This window comes from Cavenderia fasciculata (genome assembly GCF_000203815.1).
Source record: "Cavenderia fasciculata unplaced genomic scaffold Scf_Dfasci-G-o-33e01.r1-3, whole genome shotgun sequence".
Taxonomy (NCBI): Eukaryota; Evosea; class Eumycetozoa; order Acytosteliales; family Cavenderiaceae; genus Cavenderia; species Cavenderia fasciculata.
The window spans coordinates 650,878-675,513 of record NW_004457734.1 but is presented as its reverse complement, the minus strand read 5'-3'; the positions used below and the strand labels follow the sequence as shown (position 1 = coordinate 675,513).

The 24,636-nt window shown below is 33.5% G+C and overlaps 11 protein-coding genes across 11 annotated transcripts; 5 read left to right on the top strand and 6 right to left on the bottom strand.

Annotated features, from left to right (window-relative positions):
• Window positions 1–205: 205 nt before the first annotated feature.
• On the top strand, window positions 206–398 carry DFA_04492 (uncharacterized protein; the record flags this gene model as incomplete). Its single annotated transcript, XM_004360168.1, has 2 exons — window positions 206–284; window positions 373–398. 2 exons carry the CDS (start codon window positions 206–208, stop codon window positions 396–398), a joined length of 105 nt encoding a protein of 34 aa, XP_004360225.1.
• Window positions 399–678: 280 nt separating this feature from the next.
• Window positions 679–2,878, bottom strand: DFA_04491 (vacuolar sorting protein 9 domain-containing protein; the record flags this gene model as incomplete). The annotated part of the gene is made up of 2 exons (XM_004360167.1): window positions 679–1,278; window positions 1,361–2,878. 2 exons carry the CDS (start codon window positions 2,876–2,878, stop codon window positions 679–681), a joined length of 2,118 nt encoding a protein of 705 aa, XP_004360224.1.
• Window positions 2,879–3,474: 596 nt separating this feature from the next.
• Window positions 3,475–4,952, top strand: argE (acetylornithine deacetylase; the record flags this gene model as incomplete). Its single annotated transcript, XM_004360166.1, has 3 exons — window positions 3,475–3,621; window positions 3,723–3,897; window positions 3,973–4,952. The coding sequence occupies 3 exons, from the start codon at window positions 3,475–3,477 to the stop codon at window positions 4,950–4,952; spliced, it is 1,302 nt and encodes a 433-aa protein (XP_004360223.1).
• An 84-nt stretch (window positions 4,953–5,036) lies between these two features.
• Window positions 5,037–6,695, bottom strand: fcf1 (FCF1 family protein; the record flags this gene model as incomplete). The annotated part of the gene is made up of 3 exons (XM_004360165.1): window positions 5,037–5,487; window positions 5,595–5,669; window positions 6,085–6,695. 3 exons carry the CDS (start codon window positions 6,693–6,695, stop codon window positions 5,037–5,039), a joined length of 1,137 nt encoding a protein of 378 aa, XP_004360222.1.
• Window positions 6,696–7,372: 677 nt separating this feature from the next.
• Window positions 7,373–10,836, bottom strand: DFA_04488 (uncharacterized protein; the record flags this gene model as incomplete). Its single annotated transcript, XM_004360164.1, has 5 exons — window positions 7,373–8,916; window positions 9,018–9,178; window positions 9,554–9,582; window positions 9,629–9,844; window positions 9,937–10,836. 5 exons carry the CDS (start codon window positions 10,834–10,836, stop codon window positions 7,373–7,375), a joined length of 2,850 nt encoding a protein of 949 aa, XP_004360221.1.
• Window positions 10,837–11,066: 230 nt separating this feature from the next.
• Window positions 11,067–11,620, bottom strand: DFA_04487 (uncharacterized protein; the record flags this gene model as incomplete). The annotated part of the gene is made up of 2 exons (XM_004360163.1): window positions 11,067–11,408; window positions 11,477–11,620. 2 exons carry the CDS (start codon window positions 11,618–11,620, stop codon window positions 11,067–11,069), a joined length of 486 nt encoding a protein of 161 aa, XP_004360220.1.
• Window positions 11,621–12,475: 855 nt separating this feature from the next.
• On the bottom strand, window positions 12,476–13,012 carry DFA_04486 (uncharacterized protein; the record flags this gene model as incomplete). Its single annotated transcript, XM_004360162.1, has 1 exon — window positions 12,476–13,012. The coding sequence occupies one exon, from the start codon at window positions 13,010–13,012 to the stop codon at window positions 12,476–12,478; it is 537 nt and encodes a 178-aa protein (XP_004360219.1).
• A 789-nt stretch (window positions 13,013–13,801) lies between these two features.
• Window positions 13,802–14,685, top strand: eIF3s1 (eukaryotic translation initiation factor 3 subunit 1; the record flags this gene model as incomplete). Its single annotated transcript, XM_004360161.1, has 3 exons — window positions 13,802–13,814; window positions 13,924–14,351; window positions 14,449–14,685. The coding sequence occupies 3 exons, from the start codon at window positions 13,802–13,804 to the stop codon at window positions 14,683–14,685; spliced, it is 678 nt and encodes a 225-aa protein (XP_004360218.1).
• A 468-nt stretch (window positions 14,686–15,153) lies between these two features.
• DFA_04484 (uncharacterized protein) lies at window positions 15,154–15,947 on the top strand (the record flags this gene model as incomplete). Its single annotated transcript, XM_004360160.1, has 3 exons — window positions 15,154–15,177; window positions 15,269–15,401; window positions 15,496–15,947. 3 exons carry the CDS (start codon window positions 15,154–15,156, stop codon window positions 15,945–15,947), a joined length of 609 nt encoding a protein of 202 aa, XP_004360217.1.
• A 172-nt stretch (window positions 15,948–16,119) lies between these two features.
• Window positions 16,120–17,486, top strand: adprh (ADP-ribosylarginine hydrolase; the record flags this gene model as incomplete). Its single annotated transcript, XM_004360159.1, has 4 exons — window positions 16,120–16,206; window positions 16,279–16,334; window positions 16,430–16,595; window positions 16,680–17,486. 4 exons carry the CDS (start codon window positions 16,120–16,122, stop codon window positions 17,484–17,486), a joined length of 1,116 nt encoding a protein of 371 aa, XP_004360216.1.
• Window positions 17,487–18,011: 525 nt separating this feature from the next.
• nup210 (nucleoporin) lies at window positions 18,012–24,167 on the bottom strand (the record flags this gene model as incomplete). Its single annotated transcript, XM_004360158.1, has 5 exons — window positions 18,012–22,379; window positions 22,461–22,927; window positions 23,004–23,943; window positions 23,979–23,999; window positions 24,123–24,167. The coding sequence occupies 5 exons, from the start codon at window positions 24,165–24,167 to the stop codon at window positions 18,012–18,014; spliced, it is 5,841 nt and encodes a 1,946-aa protein (XP_004360215.1).
• Window positions 24,168–24,636: the final 469 nt, after the last annotated feature.

The window sequence follows — 24,636 nt, the reverse complement described above, 5'->3', positions numbered from 1 at the left end:
AGATCTTTGCTCATCGCCCACCATGTTGTGGCGTACTCACCCCGTAATCCTGCAAAAAAGGCTCCAACCAAGATATTTATGATTATTTTGTTAATTTTACAAATTTAATTTTGTCCTCCTCCTCAAGACAACTCAGCTCTCTTTGCACAAACTTTGATCAAATCATACATTTAATATTTACTATTACTACTTTCCCCATCTTAAAATGCTTTCCAGAACTACCGTTAAAAAGACCAACACTACCAATCCAACAGTCACCACTGCTCAAGCTGCCACTTTGTCTGGTATGAATCAAAAGATTACACACAAACAAGTAGAGAGCGAGGAAACAACAATATACTTATATACATCCATCTTTTATTATTATTTTAGCCTCACCAAACTTTATGTACAGATAAAACTTTTAGTCTTACATCAACAACAATCGACAATGACTTTATAACTTTGACTTTATAACAACAAACAAACAAACAAAACAACAACAATTTGATATATTTATTTAAATAAATAATCAACTTCATCCAATCCTTTTCCACTTCTTCTTCCTCTTCATATATATATATAATTGTAATTTACCACACACACTATGTAATATATAATAATAATAAATAATTTGGATATAAAATTATTTATTTAATAATAATAATAACAAATTTTGTTTGTTCATCTGTTATGATCCTATTGAGGAGGGTTATCATCCTGATGACTATTATTATTGTCATACCAAAAATCAACCAACTGATTAAAATCTGTCATTAATTGTTTGATATCCTTTATACTTAATTCCTCTGCCGTTTTCTTATAGTATTTCCATTGTTTTTGTTTTGATTTAATTTCATCTTGTTGTGATCTAGGTGATAATGGTTGTTGTTGTTGTTGTGGTAATGGTGGTTTTGATGGAGTCGTAGTTGTAGTTGTAGTTGATGGTATTATTTTTTTATCTTTTTCATCATCCTTTTTAATTTCCATTATTTTATCTTGTTGATTGTTTGAATCTAATTTTGTTTGTCTCTCTTTATCTTGACCATCCTTTTTTGTTGATGTTGTTGTTGGTACCAAAGATGGTGATTGTTCAGTCGTAGTGGTAGGAGATTTAGTTGTTGGATTTGGATGAATAATAGTTAAAGATTCCATTGTCATATTTTGAATAAATGTGGCAGCAGTGACCAAAGTTACAAAATAATAACTAACCTCTGATTCTATTAAAGTTGGTTCTCTAAACAATGATATAAATTCAATATTTGATAATAAGAATGGTAAATTTGATTTAATTAAAACCTAAAAACAAACAATAAATCAATCCAAACAGTTTGGTTAATAATAATAATTCATTTTTAACATTGCTTCAGTCAGTACATACATAGATTACAATTGGTAATAATAAATCAGCTCCAATGATTTTTGGAGTTGAAGGTGTTGATGATGATTTACCATTATTATTATTATTATTATTATTACCGTTATTATTATTTTGATTGTCAAAACTTAATAATTTAAAAATTGAATTAAAACTTTTCTTTATACAAGTTAATTTATCACGAGGTGATTTACAACTAGTCATTCTAAGTAGTTGTTCTTGAATTTGTTCAAATGATTGTTGTTGTTGGAGGTTGTTTGGATTGATGAATTGGTCGGGATCGATATCCAAGTTGGCAGGAGTGATAAATTGAAAGGTGGAGATGTGTTCACATAGTCGTGTGTCCATTTCAATGTTGGGAGGATAGGAAAAGAATCGACGATATATCTTTGAGGTAATCGTTTGTTCGAGGTATTCATAGGCCACAATCTCACGATCAAGTGGTGTCATTGACGAGAGAGATGGAATACAAGGTGTCGTCGATTGACCCTTTGGTGGTGGTACCACCCCCGATTGAAATGGTATACCAGCCACCGAGTTTAACAACATTGGTAGTGCCGTTGACATGAATGATTTAATCGATTGACATATATCCTCTGAAAATCCTTGAATCACTTCTGAATTTATCATTGGAACGACGGCTGATGAGTTTAAATCGACCTTGGGTGTATCAATATTATTGTCATCCGTCGACTGTGGAGATGAATGTAAATTCATTATTTGAGTATTGATACTATCAACAAATGAATCAATGGTAATTACTAAATGTGAATGATCAGATGATTCCAATCTCTTGTTGATTTCATTAAAATATAATTCAACATTTTCATTCTTTAATGGGTGATATGATGAAGTAGTAGGTGTAATAGTAGAAGTTGAAGTAGTTGTAGAGGTAGTTGTTGTATTTACAGAAGAGGATGTTGTTGTTGTTGTTGTTGGTTTACCACTATATGATATTGGAAAAGGGATATTATTTTGTACAAATGATATCAATGGTAGATTGGTCAAAGTATTGAATGAATTGGATACCAAAGAAGGAGGAGAAGGTAGATTATCTTTAATCATTGTGATTGAATTCTTGATACCAGAGTAGAGCGAGATGGCGGGTTGTTTAGGATTGACATAATAGTTTGATAAGAAATTACCCAAATTGGTTTTAAATGATCCAGGTGTTGTATTGGTCGATGGTGATCCAATTATTGGTGGTGATTGTATCATTGTAGGTATTTGTGTAGTAGTAGTAGTGGTATTTTCATTTGTACCAGTAGTATCACTGATAGTAGTACTACTATCATCTTGTTTCTTTTCTTCTTCTTCTTTTAAACTTTCATTATTATCACCATCTTTGTTTTCTTTATTGGTGTCTTGTTCTTCTTTTTCTTTCTCCTTTTCCTCTATCTCTTGTTCTGTACTATTCATTGTTGTTGTTATTGTTATTGTATCTTCTTCTTCTTCTTCTTTAATTTCATCTTTGTGTGTAGTATTATTAGTATTATTAGTATTATTATTATTATCTATCATATTCTATTCTAAAAAAGCTTGAGAATGAAATGAAATGAAATGAAATAATAGTTATTCGATGACCACTCTTGCTTGTTACGCTGCAATTTAAATTAAAATGACCTAAAAATTTGACAAATGAAGTGAATGGATATTTTTGGTAAAGTGTCCATCCGAGTGACGTGGAGGTAGGTATCTACTCTCAATACTCTCTCTCCTCTCTCCCTCTCTCTCATAGGAGCATCAATCATATTGATGTATACTTTCTCTCTCTCTCTCAAAGGAAAACAAGTCTATCGTATCACTAGACCTTTCAATGTATTGTTGAGAAATATTTGCTATATAATTGAAAGATATTATCTTATACAAGTATCAAGTTCCTTCAGAACCGATTCATATATCCTTCTGAAGGACATTCCACATCATCCATGAATCTTCCATTGCCTTTTTGACAGCATGTCTCTTTAGCTCAAAAAAAAATCAAAAATAAATCAAAAAAATGAATTTTGAAGAGTTCGCAGATCAGACAATGCATGAACAACAGTTATAAATTTAATATCATCTTCATTGCTACTACTATATTTTATTTATATATTAAATTAGATAAATAGATAAACATGGCTGATATTGTAGCTGCAATTGAATTAAATGAACCACGTTTCTTGGAACTCTTAACCAAGTTGATTGGTGAGGCCAAGACCTTGCAAAACAAGCCACCCGAGTTGATCCCAGTTGAAGATAATGCTGGTCGTCATGTCTTGGCTGTATGTAGAGTTAACTACATGATATAACTACATATATACATAACCTTTACTCACTCTCTCTCTATACTCTATATTTACTCTACTCTACTACTACACTTTAGGCATTAGACAAGTTCAAGGTTGAAAATGGAGGACCATTAAAGATTCAACATGTTGCATTCCATGAAGGTAGAGGCAATATCTTGATTCAATACCCAGGTACCACTGAAAAGTCAATCTCTTTTGTTGGTTCTCATTTGGATGTTGTTCCAGCTTCACCAGAAACTTGGGAAAGATGTAAGATAGATAGATAAATATATATATATATATAGAATGAAAGAGTTATATTAATTTTGTTTACTTTTTTGTTAGACCCATTCAAATTAACAATTGAAGGAGATAAATTATATGGTAGAGGTACAACTGATTGTTTGGGACATGTTGCATTGTTGACTGATTTGTTTATCGAGTTGGCCACCAAGAAGCCAGTTCTCAAGCACTCGATCAACGCTGTGTTCATTGCATCCGAGGAGAATGATGAGATTCCAGGTGTCGGAGTCGACGAGTTGGACAAGCAAGGCAAGATGAACCATCTCAAGAACGGCCCACTCTACTGGGTCGATTCGGCCGACATGCAACCAACCATCGGTACCGGAGGCTCCCAAAACTGGAACCTCAAGGCCCACGGCAAGTTGTTGCACTCTGCCATGCCCCAACACACCGTCAACGCCATTGAATTGGCCAACGAAGCCTTGGCCGAGATCCAACAACGTTTCTACAAGGATTTCCCAGCACACCCCCAAGAGGCCAAGTACGGCTACGACGTCAGCAGCTCGATGAAGCCAACTCTCTGGAAGAAGCTCGACGGCTCCTACAACCAAATCCCAGGTGAAGCCACCATCTGCGGTGATATCCGTCTCACCCCATTCTACGACATGACCGACGTTCGTGCCAAGATCGAAGGTTATGTCAAGGACATCAATGCCAACATCACCCAATTGCGTTCACGTGGTCCATTCCACAAGTACGAAATCCCAAAGGACGGTGTCAAGGGAAGAGTCGAAATCGAGTGGGTCGGTGTCGGCAGTCCAGGTATTGCCTGCAACATTGACTCTGCCGGCTACAAGGCACTCGGTCAAGCCACCAAGGAAGCCACCGGCGAACTCAAGCCAGTCTCTACCTGCGGCACCTTGCCTTTGGTCAAGGAACTCCAAGACAGTGGTTTCGACGTTCAAATCACTGGTTTTGGTCGTGAAGATTGTTATCATGCCGACAATGAATACGCTAACCTTTCAGATTTCAAGAAAGCTACTCAAATTCTTACTCGTACTATTCAATTATTAGAACAATAAATAATAGAAAAAGTAAATAGTTTAAAAAAAAGAATATTAAATATTATGTTTATTGTTGTTGTTGTTTGTTATGTTTAATTTATTTTACTTGGCACCAGGAGCATCTGGTAATCTTTCAATTGTATATCTTTTACCCTTTGGATAGATTAAAGGGACACCAGGTATTTTTCTAATTCTTCTTCTGAGATCGGCATCACATGTAGCTACCAAGTACATACGATGCATGGTAATTCTATTTATAATACAGTCATCGGCATAGGTACCTTTGTGGAAACAAGGTAGACGTTGAATACGTGGATCCTTTGAAATCTTTAATGCCACTCTAAACTTTGGTCCGAGTCTTTCCAACTCTGCTGCACAACAATCTGTCAAACATGGAATACACTTTGCATAGAGACAATCCATCAATCCTTCCACTATATCAATCTTTAGAGAACATGAAAAGTTTATAAAATTGGTATCTAATATCACATAGTATGGTGGTACCAATGCTTCATTGTATGAAAAAAACATATGATGTGCTGTATCATCGGGGCTACAGAAAAACATAGTTAGTTAGGTGTCTTGTATGTTATATCTATCTATCTATCTATCTATATCTATCTATCTATCCTATCTTTTGTTTCTACTATATATATTTACACTGAATCTATTTTCTTTTGGAATACTTGTTTCTCTTTTTCTCTTGCTAATTGTTTATCTCTATTTGTTTGTTGTCTGTAAAGAAGAGGATATAGAATGTTAGTTATCATGTACATATATCTACTATCGATCTCGATCGTTGTTCAAGACAACATACAATTTAGTACTAGTTGGTTTAGTTATCTTAACTGGTTTGGGTATTTTAATGCCTCCTCTTGCCTAATGTATACATGGTACAACATAGAAGAAATGATTAGTATGTGTCTAATGTAGGTATAAATGTAGGTAGGTAGGTAGGTAGGTAGGTAGGTTGTATTACATACCATTTTTGTATATATGTATATTGTATTTAAATAGAAATTAGAGAATCGTTAATTGTTTTGTGTTTATTCGTTCGTTTTTTTTTTTTTTTTTTCAACCAAGAGACATGAGATCTCATCAAATTGATCAAAGTTGATTGTTTAATTTTTAATTTATATGTTTATTTTACAATTTAATTGAATCAACAGAAGTATTTGTTATATAATCATTATAGACAGTGACTGTTACTATATAGGTACATGAAGATGATGGAGATGATTTGGGTGGAACTCGAATGACTTGATCGCTTGAATAGGTATTTTCAATTTTCTTTTCGAAACCATTATTTTCACCTCTAACAGTAACATTGTAAGTTGATTGATAGGGTGCACCACCAATAGCTCTATGTGATACTTGGAATGATGTTGAATCCAACACCTTAAAGGAAATGGCTGGATTACCAACTGCTGGGAATGTCTTTAGATTGAGGAATGTGTTGAAAAAGGAACTACCACATTGAGACAAAACCAAGTAGGCTTGAGTGGTACCTGGCTCCAACCCAGTACATTGTATTTCATTGATACGTTTGGTTGGTTGACAAGTGTATCCCCATACAGATGCTTGCATAAAAGTTGGACAATTTGATGTAAAATTAATAGTCACCGAAGTTGACAATACTTGAACTCTATCAACTTGAATTTCAATCACTTCTTTATAATTATTGTTATTATTACCAACATTTATATCTATTCCATAAACTGAAACACATATTAATATTAATATTAAATAAATTGGTTTCATTATTTAGGTATTTTAAAATAATAAATAAATAAATAAATAAATAAATGATAGTTGGAGAATTAATATATAATAATATATATTTATATATATATATATATGGGATTTGATTGATTGATTGATTTAATAATAATTATTTGAATACAATAAAACAAACAATTAATGTAAAATGGTTGGTTGGTAGATGATTAATTTAAATCATCATTGGATTGATGATACGTATACATGAATGAATGTAATGTAGATTGTTTTTTGAAATTCAACAACATGTTTATACAGATATCGTGATGATGATGGTGAATCAATCTTTTACCAACCGTATCTTAACACTTTGTGTTTTACTCCTAACCACATATACCACATCCCACTCTTTTGGAAATCGTAACCCCATTCGATATTTAGTATCTAGTGCCAGTACAATAAGTGTAGATAATGTTGATGAGAATAGCAACACAACCACATATTTGCAATGAATATGAAGGGGGATGTAGTATGTGGTATTTGGGGGTTCGGGGTTAGTTTGATTGGATTTATTTCGATGGAAAACCAAGATATATTTATATTTATATCTCTATTGATTGATTGTATAAAAAAAGAGGGGTTTCATTTATTTGTTCCATGTACCCTTTTTAAAAATCTATTTATATTTATATTCTAAAAATACTTTACTTTCCCTCTTTTTATTTTTGTTCTGGTTTTGTTGTTGTATTATTATTATTAATATTATTATTACTGTTATTAGTATCACTTTCTTTATGAATTTCCATATCATCATCATCATTTAATAAACGTTCAGCTTTTGCTTCTGGAGTCAATTTTTTGATTGGTTGTTCTGGTGATGTTTCGATGACCTTTTCTGGTTCAGCGATAGCATGTTGTTCAACAACTTTTGGTTCAATAGTAGTCTCCTTTTCCTTTTCCTTTTCCTTTTCTTCAATTGCAATTTTTTCAGCCTTTTCCTTGTCTTCTGCAACCTTTACATCTAATTCCTTTTCTTCCTCGGCGAGAGCTTCGAGTTTTTCTTCACGACGTTCTACCGATTGAGCATCCTCAAAGACATCTGGCAACTTTTTGAGTACTTCGTTGAGAGCCTCTTCGGGGATATGTTCGAGTGTCTCTTCGAGGGCTTGAGTAGACTCTTTTTCGAGAGTGAATGCACGACTGAGAATCAAGAGGGATGGGGGGACGTTCTTGTTGAGTGACATGTCGAGCCATTGCTCGAGCTGGTTCTCGAGCTGCTTGCGTGTGCAGCCGTTGACCTTGAAACCACGCACGAGGGCGGCATCGACCAACTCTTCGAGTGTAAGAGACTCGACACCCTCCTTTTTAATGAGGATATCGTCTTGCTTGATCTTTTTGAGTTTCTTGGTGATTTGTTGTTTGAGGTAGTCGTTGGAATACCACTTGGCAACAAAGCTGGAGCCAGCCAAATACTTGTGCATGTTGAGTAGTTGTGGACGCGAGATTTTCTCCATGGTGATCTCGTCACGGAACAACTTGGAGAACTTGAGGATCTCGACGTTGGACACTTGCTCACCTTGCTTGACCTTGAGCATAAAGTCGTGGAACTCCTTGGCGCTCGAGATGTTGCTCTCACGCAACTCGCACGAAATGTCGGCCAAGGTCTCTTGGAGGAACTTGGTCATCGACACGTTACCCTTTTGCTTGAGATGTTGATGCTCGTCCTTTTCATCCTTGAACTCATAGGTGCTTGGCAACAAGTTTGGGAAGATCTTGAGCAAAAAGGGTAATGCCAACTCGGCAAATGGAATGAGCATGATGACAATAAACGGTACCAATCGCAACACATCGGCCGATGTTTGTACCAACAAGTTTCTCTCACGACGTGACAAACCGTGTCCGTTGGAAAGCAACTTGACCAAACGCACCGCAATACCAATGTTCTTGCCCAACAACTTGGTTCCCAACCAATAATGCTTTGCCATGTTTTTCAACCATACTTTCATTGGTTCTTTTGGTTTCTTTGGATCTACTTCTTTTTTTGTTATACTAATCTTTGTATCTTCAACAGTAGTAGTAGTAGTAGTAGTAGTAGTAGGAGTAGTAGTAGTATCTTCAGCAACAGTAGTATCTTTCTTTTCACCTGTTGGTGGTACTTGACCTGTTGTATATGATCTGAATAAATTATTAACAATTAAACTTGCTCCATTATAAATTTGACCATGTGAATAATTCTTAAACTTGTTATTGTTGTTATATGTATCTATTAAAAAAGAAGAAGAAGAAAGAAAAAAAAAAAATGAAAAGAGATAGATATTAATTATCTCTTTCTCCAAAAATCTAAATTGATCATCATAATATTACATTTAGTCGATGAAGTTGTTATTAATGGTACTACTGCTGCTATTGTTGTCGATGTTGATGATTTTGATATAAAGGTATTGTATATTAATCTACTGTTATTGGTATTACCAACGAGCGAAGAAGATATTGAACGACCGATTCTAATCATCTTTCTCCGTACTCTGAAAAATATATATGTAAATAAATAAAAAGGTTAATGATTAAATAATAGATCACTAGTTTGTTTGTTTGTTTGTTGTATGTTGTTTGTTGTTGTTGTTGTGAGATGAGGGAAGGGATTCGGATTGATTAAAAAGACAACAACAAAAGACAACAAAGCAATAGATGAGATGAGTAAACTCAAACTAGTTTAGGTGTCTCGTGTGATGATGATTCGGTGGTCACCCCCTATTACTTTTTTTTTTTTTTTTGAATGAATTTCACGAGACGGAGAAAACTCGAAAAAAATTGGTTGCGCAACAAGAAAAACGACACTCACAAAGAGGTGTGCCGATGACGACCAATGAACAAAAAAGGAAATCAAAAGAAATATATACTTTATAGAACTCTCTATTTCTTTTCTTTTCTTTTTATTTTTCATTATTATTATTTTGATTGTTGTTGTTAAATACATCCTTTTCTAAATCCTTTTGTACATCGGCACAGAATTGTTCACAAAATGCTTCTGGTAGTTGACCCAACATGGTGACTGAATTGACCAATTCGTCAGAAGTCTGATTGGATTCATCGGTACTAAATATTTTTGTAAATGATACATATTGTTCTTTAAACTTTTCAACTTCTCCTGCTGTATAATTATTCTTGTTATCTTCAATCCATTTTGGATACTTAAAAAAGAGTAAGAGTAAATAAATAAATATTATTAATATTATTATTCCTTTCTTTTTCTTTTGTTTTCTTTTTCTCTTTTCAAACATACATGTTCAATAATATATTTCATTGATAAATCATAAAATTCAGAGACAGTATCATTGAGATGTGAATCATCCATTCCACCAGATGACATTGCCATTGCTTGTTTGATGAGTTCTTCAGTGTCTTGACTATTACCACCCATACCACCCATACCTTGCATCATTGTTTGCATAAATGCATCCATTGGATTGGAACCACCTGATTTATCAGCTGCGGTTGTGGTTGGTTGACTTGCAGCATTTTGAGCAAATCCTTTTAATAAATGACTGACGTTGTTTTCGAAATCCTTAATATCTACATTTGGTTGTGGTGCTGGGATGGGTCCGGCAGCAGGAATTGGACCCATCCCCATACCCATACCTGTACCCATACCCATTCCTTCTGGGAATAGAGTTGACCACTTTTCCATATTAGCAGCAAACTCTTGTTTCTCGCTGTCTGACATTCCACCAAGAAATGTATCTGCTGATTTTGCAAAGTCATCAAAGTTTGGTGTCAGTGACGCAGTTGTAGTTGTATCTCCTTCACCACCGCCACCAAATTTATCTAAATCCTTTGATGCCTGTGACAGAGTTTGTAACAGTTCGAATATTTGTTCTTGTTCTTTTGCATTGACTGCATCTCCTCCACCTCCTTGTTGACCTATAAACTTTTTCAATTCATCCATATTAAATAGTCCTTCCATTCCAGTTGATGTATTTGTATTTGTTGTATTTGTATTTGTTGTTGTTGTTGTTGTTGTTGTTGTAGTAGTAGTTGATGTTGCACTAGTCGTAGCAGTAGTTGATGGTGAACTAGCAGTAGCAGCAGTAGCATTCAACTTATCATTCTTCTTTTTTGATTCCTCTTGAACTTCTAGTTCATCAAGTGCACTATTTAACAAATCATCAAGATTGAACGACATTCTCTCCTATCTATCTTATCTTTCTCCTCAGTATTGACTATCCTCTCTTTCTCTAATCTTCGATTACTTTTAAATGAGGGAGCAAGACACATGTTCAAGTTTTTGTTTTTTTGTGTAAAAATTTAATTAATGACACATCTTGGTATTTATAAGTAGTTTACAAAAAATATATACAAAGTTTTTAATTTGTTTGTTTATTATTATTATTATTTACAAATATAATTTAAATATTAACCAGAACGATGAAGAGATTTTTGATTCTCTTGATGAATATGTTTTAGTTGGGAGAGATCTTTGAAAATGAGAACTGGACATGCACAATGCTTCAAGACAAAATCGGCAACATTATGACCATCGACCAATTTCTTTAAAGTTGATTTATCTTCATATCCTATTAAAACCATATCAACTCTATATTTTTCAGCGTATTCAATGATTGCATGTCTTGGATCTTTATGAGTTTCAACTACCAGCGATTGATGTGGAATCTTTAAATTTTCCAAATCTTTTGAAAATGATTCCACTCCTTTAACTGCTAATTCTTTTCTTTCTTTATAATATACATCCATAAACTAATTAGAATAAATAAATAAAGATAGTATTAAATATTCAATTAGTTTGGTTTAATTTTTATACTTACATCTAATTTTGTTTTTGAAACTATATTTAATAAAATAAGTTCAGTTTCTCTAGATTGATCTTGGAGTGCTTCAGCTTCAGCCCATGAATAAGCCTTGTGACTAGCTTCAGATCCATCCAAACATACCATATATGTGTACTTCATTTTTATATTATATTATTTGTTGTTATTTATCTTTTAAAATATATTTATTTGCAAGAATAAACTTTTTGATTGGTTTTTCTTTTTTTAATCTTGATTCTGTTAAAGTTTTATCTTTTATAACTTCTGCTAAAAATGATAATACTAAATAATAAATTGATAAAATGATATCAAACATTATTTAAATATTAATTATATAAATAAAAGTGCAAGAGTTGAAATGTTGAAATGTTGAGATTGGGAAATGGGAATAATTGGTATTTGTGGGAATGGGAAAATAAATTTTTAAAAAAATATATAAATATAATTGTATACAAATAATTTATATTCTATTCTATTCTATTCTATTCTATTCTATTCTATTCTATTCTATTCTATTCTATTGTAATATGTTCTATATATTTGAGGTATATACTTTACATTTTGGTTAAATGATTTGTTTATAAACGATACCTTTTAAACTAGACGTTTAATGTTTTTAGTTTTAGTTTTTATTTTGGTGTATGGTAGGTTCGGATTTTTTTTGGTGCAACAGAGTTGATTCTCAAAATAAAATTCTTCCCTTGAAAAAATAACCTAGATTATTAAAATAATTTAATTTATTATAAAAAACCAAAAAGAGATTTGAAAAACATCGATTTTTTTCATATATTTCAAGTTTTCACAAGTTGTGAAATAATGTAATGAATATGACTAAATAGATCGATCTATAAGAGAAATAGAGTTGAACAAATAATATAAATTATCATATTATTATTATTACCACATAACACCAGATTAGGTTTTTAAAATAAATAAATAATAATTTTTGTTTTTATTTATTTTGAATCTATTATTATTATTATTACTACTATTATTTTAAAATAATAAAGTAATGATCGTTGCAACGATTGTTGTAAAGACTACCATTGTAGATCCAACAGAGAGAGTAGAAGAAGTTGAACTTCCATCACCCTTTCCACCACCACTGTTATTACCTCCTCCGTCATCGGCATTGGTAGAGATCATGCAGATTGAAGACCATGGCTTGACAAAGTAATTGTCGGTGGGACGACATTGGATTACTGATCCATTCTCTTCGAGTTGGCAAGGGTAGATTTGGGCAGCAACGGTTTCAGTGGTACAAGCAGAGTCGGAAAAAGTGGTAAAGTTGAACATGCTAGAGTTCATATCCCATGCCCATTTTCTGTAGGCGACTGGAGCAGAAGTGTCACAGGTAACAAACTTTTGACAGCTGGCGGTATTAGCAGTATAATAGGTTTGCGTAGCAGTACCATCACATTGTCCAGCAACAGCAGCACTACAAAATGATTTTATAATCACTTCATATGAATCGGCAGCCATGACAGAGGAGGAAAAGTATGCTAAAATAATTGTCAATAATAATAATTTCATATTTTAAAAATTTATATAAATATATAGAGAAGAGGAGGAATAAAGAAAAAATGATCACTTTTACATCTGTTTGAGGAGGGATTAAATAGATTTCCGTATGGATGGTTTGGTAACAAAGAAAGGAGAATAAAAATATTTTAAAATTTTAAAATATCAAATATTGCATCAAATAATATCTCTTGGGTTGCCCAACTGGGTAGACTGGTGGCTTGTTGAGTGTCTAAACAACGTAAAGATGTAGCCTAGATTCTCGGACCGACAGGATTTCATGAAACCATTGTCTTACACAGAAAAATGATAGTCAGACATTGGGATGATTTCGCAGGGTTTTGACTAAAACTCGAGTGGATCATTATAAATATCCACATCCACACGACGTCAGACAAGATATCGTGAAGTGATCTAAAATAATACAACCCTTTAAATTCTCTGTTTTTTGAAAGAGACCGAGACCTCATCCATGTCTTGAGGTGTACTCTGCTGAAGTGTGACCGAGTGATTGAACTGAAATACTAATACTAATACTAATACTAATATTTACACTAAATGTACAAATAAACAAATAAACAATATGTATTATTACTATCAATATTGAAACATCAACAACTACAACAAATGAAGAGAAACAACTTATTCCTCCTATGGTTTCGCTCAATTTTTTAATTTTTTTTTTATTTTCTTGCTTGATTTGGTTCATTTCGTTCTGAGTTTCTCTGTTTATCTTATTACTTTGCTTAGCTTTTATACTTTACTAGTTAAAAAGAATATATAGAGAAATCAAAATATAATATGGGTGATTGGGGTAAGTCAAAGTCTATATAGAAATGAATGGGACGTCTTGTTCATTCTTGTTTACTTGACAACAAATCGATGATGATCATTGTTCTAACCATTCTACATATGTATGTTAGATTCAGAAGATTATACTCCAGTAGCAGGAAACAGATGGGAAGAAGAAAATAGAGATCAAGGTGATGGTATGGACGATTGGGATGCCGAGCCCGAGGAAAAGGAAGAGGTTGAAGAACCAACCAAGGTTCCATCAAAGCCAGCTCCAAAGCCATTGTCAAAGGCTCAAGCTCTCAAAAAGGCACTCGAATTGAGAGAAAAGGAGGACAAGGTATCGACAGACGACTTTGACATTTACAAAGACAAGATGAAACAAAGAGAAATGCAAGAGGAAGCTGATCTCCAAAATGCAAACGATGTCTTTCAAGGTATCTCGGTCAGAGAAACCACCCCAACTGCTCAATGTTCTCTCGATACTATGAACCCAACCTCTGAAAAGGATTATGAAAATTATTCAAATGCTCTTTCAAAATATGTTACTAAATTTGAAGTAAGAATGATGAAAAAGAAGAAAAAAGAAAAAAGAAAAAAGAATAAGAAGAAAAATTGTTCTTATTAACCATAACATTCTTTTTATTTCTATATAGAAATCATATCATTATCCAACAATCATAAAGACAATTTTAAAGAATGCAACTGCAAATATGACATCACAGGAAACCAACGATTTGGTTAAATCACTCACCGTCATTGTAAATGATAAAATCAAACAAGAAAAGAATGCAGTTGGCAAAGGAAAGAAACCAACAAAGGCTGCTGCCACAAAGAAAACTCTCCAACTCGATAATGAAATGGAAAACTTTGGTGAAGAAGATTTTATGTAAACTAAACGGAAACAAAATTGTTATTAAAGAAAAGGAAAGGAAACCTGGAAACAAAAATAAAATAAAAAATATAAATTTATAAAACAAAAAAGAGAAGAGAGCAGAAGAATCATGATTGTGATTGATTGATTGATATCACTGGGAAAATAAATCCCCGTTGATGATCAATGTTCTCTACAATATATTAATAATAATCATCTTCGAGATCAACTCTTGAGGGAATGCACATTCTCTTGGAGAACAAAATGAAATTTCAAACCTTCTCACAGAGATCGTGTTCTAAAACCACACAAAAAGAAAAAAAGAATAAGAAGATCAGAGAACATCCCATTTTTGCCGATATTTTCAATTTCACTTTTAGAATAGTCCCCAAAACCGATGACTATAAATAAGTGATCACGATGGTCATTATAATTATAATTATACAACTTTTAATAATTAATTCTAATACTAAAATATATATACACAATGTCACAACCAACTTTTTACTATGTATGTTTAAATATTTATAAAAATACTCTTCATTTAAAATATTCTAATTCTTTTTTTTTCTTCTTCTTCTTCTTTCTTTTATTATTATTAGTTTGATGGAAGAGGAAAGGGAGAATTAATTCGTCTCTTGTTAACTTATTTTGAAGTTAAATTTACTGATATTAGAATTAATGATATCAATGAACTCCCACAAAATATTCTTGATCAATTACCATTTGGTCAAGGTAAATATAAAATATATCTAAATGAATCATTGATTTGTTTACTAATCAATTTCTATTTTTCTATTTTTTTCTATTTTCTATTTTTTTTTGTTAGTTCCATATTATATTGATGAAAAGATTCAACTTTCTCAGTCATTGGCAATTCAATTGTATTTGGCTAACAAATTCAATTTTACAGGTGGTGACAACAATGAAGAACAAAAGGCTATTTCCAATTCAATTGTAAATGTAGCACCAGATGTTTTGGATCATCTCTACAAGACATTGAACCTTGGTGCCAGTGTCGATGATTTCAAAAACAAGATTATTCCAAAGTTTGTTGGTCGTTTGGAGACTTTGCTCACCAAGAACGGTGGCAAATTCTTTGTAGGCACTCAATTGTCGTATGCCGATCTTGCCATCTTTAACGTCGTCGATAATCTCTTATACTTTGGTTTCAACGATCAACTTTCCACTTACACCAACCTATTGTCTCAACATAAATCAATTTCCTCTTTACCACAACTTGTTTCTTATCTTGAAAATAGACCAAAAGCTACTTTCTAGAAAAATAAAATAAAATAAAATTAATTAGATTCTTTGATCATCATTCCAAGAAGAACTTCACACAAAATTTAATTTAATTCATTTTTTTTTACTGTTCAAAACTTTCTAGTACTTTGATGTTGTGAGAGTAGTTTAGTTTGATTTCAATTAGTTTAGAAATAGAGAGAAAGGAATGGAAGAAAGATATTCAGCTACAATGATATTATCAGCAGTTGGTGATGCTATTGGTTATAAAAATGGTATTTGGGAGTTTGAAAGAGTAAAGTATACTTTAATCAAACATTCAAGATAGTATAATGAATAAATGCTAATATAATATCATTTATTAAAGAACCCAAATGCAATTTATAAACAATATTGTGATATTGGTATGGTTGATGGTATAAAGTTTGTATCTGACATTTATAAGATTCTTCTTCTTCTTCTTTTATTAAACATTGTATCTTTCTTTTTTTTTATTTTTTATTTTTTTTTATTTAAAGAGTAAACCCAAGAGAATGGAGAGTTTCAGATGATACTATAATGCATATTGCAACAGCAGTTGCTATTTCACGTCCAACCAAAAAACCATTACAAGGTGATGAATTATTTAATCGTAATTGTGAAAAGATTGCAAAGAAATATATTAAATGTATGGAGACTATGGCTGTATGTAATCTAAAAAATCTATTCTATTCTATTCTTTTCTAATTTCTTATTCTTTTCTAATCTCCTTTTTTTTTTAATTTTAAGGGAAGAGCACCAGGAAGACAAACAATAATGTCAGTATCATTAATGACACCAGGAATGAGAAAGACAAAGTTAAATTGGAATGAAATACCATATGCACCAAGTGGAGGAGGATGTGGAGGATCAATGAGATCAATGTGTATTGGATTGAAATACTATTCGCCCGAAGCAGAAGACGAATTGATTCGTTATGCCATTGAAAGTGGTAGAATTACACACAATCATCCAGTTGGATTCCTTGGTGCTTTAGTATCATCACTCTTTACAGCCTATGCCATTCGTGGTATTCCAGCTAGAGAATGGGGTACTCGTTTCTATGATCAAGTCCTCCCAAAGGCAAAAGAGTATCTCACCAATAGTCAATCACAACCAAATCGTACCATGGCACAATACGAAAAGGGGATCAATTATTTTGAAAATGCTTGGAAGTCTTATTTGGAACTTCGTTCTATTCCACTCAAAGTTGAATCTATTGGTTCGGACTATCCAAAGTTTCCAGCCAAATATGAAAACATTGAAAGAGACAACTTTTATCATAGCATTTCATTTGATGGTTGGGGTGGTAGTTCTGGACACGATAGCGTTCTCATTGCCTATGATGCTCTATTGGGATCTGGTAACAATTGGAAGGAAATGATTGAAAGATCTGCTATCCACGGTGGTGATAGTGATAGTACCGCAGCCATTGGTTGTGCTTGGTGGGGTGCAATCCATGGATTTGAAGGTGTCCCAGATCAAAATACAAAATCAATTGAATTTGGTAGAGAATTATTTAATTTAGCAAAAGAAATTTATAATCTTAGAAAATAAAACACTCCATGGAGCTTTATCAAATTATTATTTATAAAAGAGTAACTCTTTATAATATCACCTATCTGACAGGTGAAATCACTAATCCAAAGTACATGAAAGAATGGTTAGAAGAAATCATTCCAAAATTCCCATATCTCACAACTCTGGAAGATTATACACATAATTGTTGTCAAGATGAATGTAAAGTATTTTGTAATCATCTATTAAAATTAAAAAATATTAATCAAGACAAAGAAATGATGCCAAGAGAGGGAACTATAGTAAATAGAATCACAACAATAATATTGCGCACTCTATTCTATTATAGTTTTGAGCACAAACACGATCTCGCTCTAACAGGTCTTTCAGACTACAAATTAAATAAACTGTTTATTCCTAAATTGCACCACCTACTACCGACTAATAATATTAAATATACTAGAACTTAAAACAATACAAATTAATTAATAAAATAATATTCCTAATTCTCTTATTCTATCAAATTGTGATTTTAAAATTTTATTTCTTGTTTGTTGTTTTTTTTTATCTATTAAACCTTGATCTATCAAAATTATAAATTGAATTATTTAAAGAAGAATCTGATCTAATAGGAGAATTAAATTGTTGAGGTGGTTGATAAGAAGATTGATGTAAACTACTGCTACCAAGGTTATTTGGGATGGGTGATCTAAATGGAGAAGGTGGAGGAGCGTTGTTGTTGTTGTTGTTGTTGTTGTTGTTGTGACGTAGTGGAGTTTTCACCTCGATGGTAGTACGAGGTTTTTGGTTATAGTAGATGGTACCAAGGAAAGTTAAGAGAGCAATACCAATGGCAACCAATACACGACCAAGTGTAGTATATGGAATGAATGAACTAGATTCAGTAGAATTGTTGTTGTTGTTGTTGTTGTTCTTTGGTTCATTGACATTAAAGTTTACTAGGATGGTTGAACCTTTGACCTTTTGATTACTATTTCCAATGTGAATAGGAATGGGTTGAGAGAATGATACCTTTTGATCGAGTGGAGTGATAATGTATTCGTGAACATTTGGTGTTGATGATGCAACTTGAGTAATTGATAATAATTTCTTTTCCCCTCCTCCTTGTTCATTGATAAATAGTTGATTACTGCTGTGGCTGTTGACTTGAATCTTTAGATGAAGAGATGGGTTGGATGGGGAGAGATTGGTATTCGATTTGTAAATGATACGGAAACTATTTTCAAATGGAATGTTGTAGATTTGCTCGGCAACGTATGTCTTTTCATTGTTGGAGACTGTGATTTGGAGAGAGAGATGATCCAAATTGGTAGAGGCTGGTTGTTCGCCACTAACAGTACGGATGATACAACTATAGTTGTGATAGGTCGATGGAGTGGTACCACGGATACAAGTGGCCGAAGCATACATGCTTTGTTGAACACTACATTGACAGTTGTAGTTTTGTTCAATGGCACTACTGTCCTTTGGTTGAGTAAACTCTTGACCGTTACTGGCAAAGAAGCGGAGTGGGTAGACATATTGTTCAGAGTTTCCGTTAATGACAACTTGGTTAGGGTTTTCGAGTTTGATGGTTTCAACTCTAGATACGAGGACCGATACTTGAGAGGATGGATTACGAGTGTACGAGATGATAGCTTGGCCTGCTTTTTGTGGGTTGGCAGTTGCGCGACCTGTAGCACTGTCGATTTGGAGTACGTTGGCGTTTGAACTTGTCCAGATACGATCACCTGGTTGAGGAACAGAGTATCCACGCATGGACAAGAGGTTTGTGGCAAGGGAGAGTTGTAAAGAGGCACCGACATGGAGGACTGGGACATCAGGCTCTATGAGACGACCGACAAAGATCTTGATATAATCGTCGATTGATTTGTAAGAGATACGGAGTGTGACGAGACCTACGTTGAGACCTTGAATTTGGACAAGGAGAGGTGGGTTCTTGACAGTACCAGAGTGTTCGTCGTCATCATTTGGTTCAATATTGACAGAGATAATACCAACATTGGAGAGTTCAGCCTTGATAGCTTTGTGGATGGCACCATAATCGGTAAAGGTATCACCGAGATCGTCACGAAGGTATAGGCCAAAGGTAGCGGTTGCACCAATTGGTAATACCATACTAGTCGAATGAATTGGGACAAGTTCAAGATGAGCAACCAATTTTGTTGAAACCTTGATCAATGAAGTAGTATCGATACGTCCATCGCGAACAACCTCTAAATAGCAATGACCAACACGATCATTGGTCAACAACTTGTTTTGAGATTGTACAATTAATTGATTGGCACAAACTTGGTTGGTTTGTTGATTATTATCTAAAAGGACCAAATTGTTGTACTGAAGGTTTTTGGTTTTAGTAGTGGTTTCATAATGACTGTTTGGCATGAGTAGGATAGAGTGAGTTGGGAATGCTGGTGCTGAAATAACGTCAATTTGGAAGGGAGGTGATTGGAAGATACGTTTGGAACGGTCACCAGAGGTTGGGTGGTATGCATAGACAATGACTTGTGTAGAACCGGCCTGACGACCAATCACACGTACACTAAAACTAGCTTCCATTTCGACGGTTGTATTACTATAGATTGGAGCGAGTTGGACAATAGAGTGATCTAGACACTCCCAACCAAATGCAAGGTCGACTGTACCATAGGTAAATGGTGTTTCACCATTATCTCCTACGACACGCAACTTTAGTTCATTACCAACAACCAAACGGTTAATAGTACTGTGCAAGTTGATACCAGTCATATTTTTAACGGTCACTGTCAATTGATCTTGACCAATGAAAATCTTTTTGGCATCACGATCTACATAGTGTGAAGAGGCAGTGATGGTAGCTTCTCCGATACCGTGGGCAATCAATTCACCAGAAATGTCACGTCCGATTGATGCAACCGATGGATTGGTCGATGCAAAGGTGATGACTTGACGAGCAACACCACCTTGTGGTTGGATTTGAAAGTGACTACCTGGCACTAGATGCAAGGTATGAGGAGAGATGGTAAAGGGAGGATAGACGGTGATTTGGATGGCACGACTCGTAACGGTTTGACCAGTCTGTGGATTGTGACTTGAAAAGGTAAGAGTTGCAACACCACTGTCAATACCCTTGACAATGTATTTCTTGGGATCTGCTAGACTAGGGTTAGGAACAACCTCTAGTACACTTGGATTATCAATATGTGGAATAAAGTTGATAAATTGATATTGATCCTTTGAGAATTCTTGACCATCACTAGCCAATGCTTCCAATTCCAAATCGATTGATTTACCAATTGAAATTAATTCTTCAACACGAACATTGATTGCATTGACATCGGAAATTAAAACCACCGATGATGAAGTTGATTCTAAACAATTATCATTGATTGTGACCTTGAGGTAACCTGGATAAATTGGTAATAAACGAATTTGATCCAATTTTTTCTCCAATGTTGCAATCTTTGTATTGTTTGATGAAAGTGTAAAATGACGACTACCACCAATTACTTGAAGTGGAATTTGATTCTTGTTTGATAGATAAATTGTAGTTGATTGTGGATCTAATAGAATATTTGATAATAATTCCAATTCCAATTGACCAACAAGTGGTTGAATAGGATTATAGGTAGTGATACGTTCATGATTAAGCATATCAATATTATAACCAACCATTTTACCAAAAATCATTGTCTTTCCAATACGATCAAATAATATTAATTGATTCATTGATTTTTTTGAATTTGGTTGATTAAATTCAACTAGTTGTAGTTGATCAAGATTCTTTCCACTAGTAGTAGACCAATCATAAGAAAGGGTTGAATGATTTGTAAATTCTTTACCATTTTGATCATAAACTTGAATTGATAATTCCAATTGACGATTATTTCTAATTTTTAATATATTTTCAGAAGTAGAAGAAGATGAAGTGGATGAAGTAATTAAATCTTTACAATCATTATTATTATTATTATTATTATTAATATTAATATTTTCTTGATTCATAATTAATTTTAAAGATTTTGGTAATTGACAATTATAAAATAATTTGACGCAAGGTTGAGCTGGGAATGGGTTTGTGGTGGTTGGTTTGTTTCCTACACAAAGTGTAATGTATTGTTCACCATGAGCCAAACAAGTGACACGGAAACTAGAAGGATTGATGATTTGAATCTTGACAGATGCTGGATTCTCGGCATCTACTTGCTGAAAGAAAGACTTTGGTTCCAAGTACCATTGTTCTGGACCACCTTGATGTTGAATGTCGACCGATGAACCAAGGGTAACAAGAGCTTCATCCTTGTCAAGTCGAAGAGGTGGATAGGCAAAGATACGTTGTTGGGCCTTCATGGTCTCGCCCAATTCAACCGTTACCAATGTATTACCTTCACGGATGGGTGTGATTTGTTTACTAGAACAATAGTTGGCAGTCAACTTTTGTTGGTCTTGAGTGACAGGATTGATTGAAAAGATCTTTGAATCTTGCAACTTCCAAGAGAGATCGACTACTGAACAATTGTCAAACCCGTGGGTAAGCGTCTTGACAATGGTAGAGAGGACGAGTGGTTGACCAATCTCTACTTCAACCTTGGATGGTACAAACTCGATCAAACTAGGGTCAACAATATGTACTTGACCTTCATCACGATTATGTGGATTCTTTTTGTCAACCACAATGACCTTGCCAGATCCCTTTTTAAATGTAGTTTGAATGATACCTTGTTGATCGATATCAATCAAACTACGATTATTTGTGTACCAATTGTATTCTCCTAATCCTCCAATTGCCTTGAATTGATATTGTTGAGTATTCTTGTTTACAAATGGTAAATAAACTGTATTTGGTTCAATCTTGATTTGTTTACTAATTATTAATTCTTGTTCTACCATTATTGGATTAATTAAATTTATAAATTTTCCTACTTTTGGATCCTAAAAAAAATATCAAAAAAAAGAGAGAGAAAAAATTAATATTATATTTATATTTATATTTCTTTTTTCTTTTCTATTTACATAAATCTTTAATAAACTAGCTTTAATAATAGTTGAACCATCCAAGATTGGTTTAATATGATAATGATCGGAAGGAGTTTTTGATTGAACAGAAGAAGAAGAGATTGGTTGGAAATAATCTTTAGAGATTTCAACATTGTAGGAAATGTCGGAATTATAAATCTTGTGACCAGAGGCATCATACAACTCTACGATGAGTGTATAGTTTTTACCTTGAATCAAATTCCAATTGGTGACTGGGGCGGTTTGACCATTTGGTAGATTCAATGCTTCGACCTTGATGGCAAGATACGATGGATTGACAACATGAATCGATGTATGAGCACGATTTTCACTCATATCTACATGTTGAACTGTCAAATCTGTCTTTCCAAAATTAATTGCCATAAATAAACCACTATTATCTACTACTCCAACTTTATTATTATTTGTTGACCATAAATATTGTGAATTTGGCATATTTATTTCTAAATAAAAAAATTAAAAATTAAAAATATTAATATTTCTTTTCTTTTCTTTTCTTATTTGTTTTTTTTTACTTACTTTCAATTTGATTACGTTTTTCAGATTGAAGAATATATTGAATTTGAGTACCAGGAATAACATAGAGTAATTGAGAAGGATTGAGACTAAGTGGTTCAAGGACAGAGATGACGACCGAGGTTGGTTTGACAGGTTTATAATTTTGTTCGGTGAGTTTGACGGTGATTTCAGCACGACCAGTATCGATACCTTGTACGAGGACTTGGGAACTTTGTAGTCCACGTTGTTCCATGGAGAGGAGGACTGGGTTATTGGTCATCTTGTGGTCTTTGAATGGGACGATTTGGAGGATGGTGCCAGATGACACGGTCCATTCAAACTCGACGCCCAAGATGGTCGAGAAAATGTTGCCTTGTGAATCGAGTGCTTGCACTTCGAGCACTTCAACCGAATCCTTGTACATGGTTCTAGTGGTCGATTTGATACCAATCTGTGAGATTCGGTCTACAAACACCTCACAACGCAGTTTAACACCAGTACTCTTTTCCTCGGCAATGATCAGTGTCGACAAACGTTCACTGAATCCAGACTTTACTCCAACCAATACAGACTTGCTACATTTCTCTTGATTCTCTTCCAACAACAACAATGTTGTTAAATCATTGATAGGTTGAATAGGTTGAATAGGTTGTTGGTTTGGTTGATCACAAGATGCAGCTGATTGCGACTCGTATTGAATGTCGAGTGATAAGAGTTCGGGATTATTGGTTGTCCAATCAAAACATCCATTCTTGGCTTCCAACTTGTAATATACTTGTGCTTTTGATTGTGTATATGGTAATAATAAACTTACTACACTAATTCCTATTTCTTCCGATGTAGAAGATGATAAAGTAGATGAAGATGATAATGATATAAAAAGTAATAATAATAAAGAAGAGATTATTATTACTCTTTTTGATATGATTGACATTTTCATCATATATCTCTCTAAAGATATCTAGAAGGTGTTATATAGTTTAGAAAATAAAGTACATCATCGCACCCACCAATGATCTTCAAAAAAAAAAAAAAAAAAAATATAAAAAATTAACCTTTTTTTTTTTTTTTTTGGCGCAAAAGAAAAAGAGTCTCTTGGACTTGTTTCTCTGATCATGAATATTACATGTTATAGTATACTTCATCACATAAACAACGGAATACTGTTGAATGACCTTTTGACATCAATCAATCAATCAATCAATCAATCAATCAATCAATCAATCAATAGGTTCAAAGCCTATTCATTTCTTTGATAATTAATAAGTTAATTAATAAAACCAAATTTTACACAAAGTATTTCTTGTACACCATACATTAATCAATCGCGATTCATTCATTCATACATACCAAACACAAACAACATTCATTCATTCATTCATTTTCACTCCATAGTGATTTCAGGTGATGGACAATAAAGTAGGAGTGGGAGAGCAGTCAACCAACCATTGAAAAAAAAAAAAAAAAAAAAAAAAACACATTGGTTAGGTTTGCTGCGTTTGTTTTGATTAAGGGGGGTGCCTATAGCGTTAATAATACACACACAAACAGACATAACCCAAACACACCATACTATATTTATTTGTTAACACTCCAACACCCACTCTCTATCTCTCTCCCCTCTTTCTTTCTTTCTTGTACTCACACTCCTCTC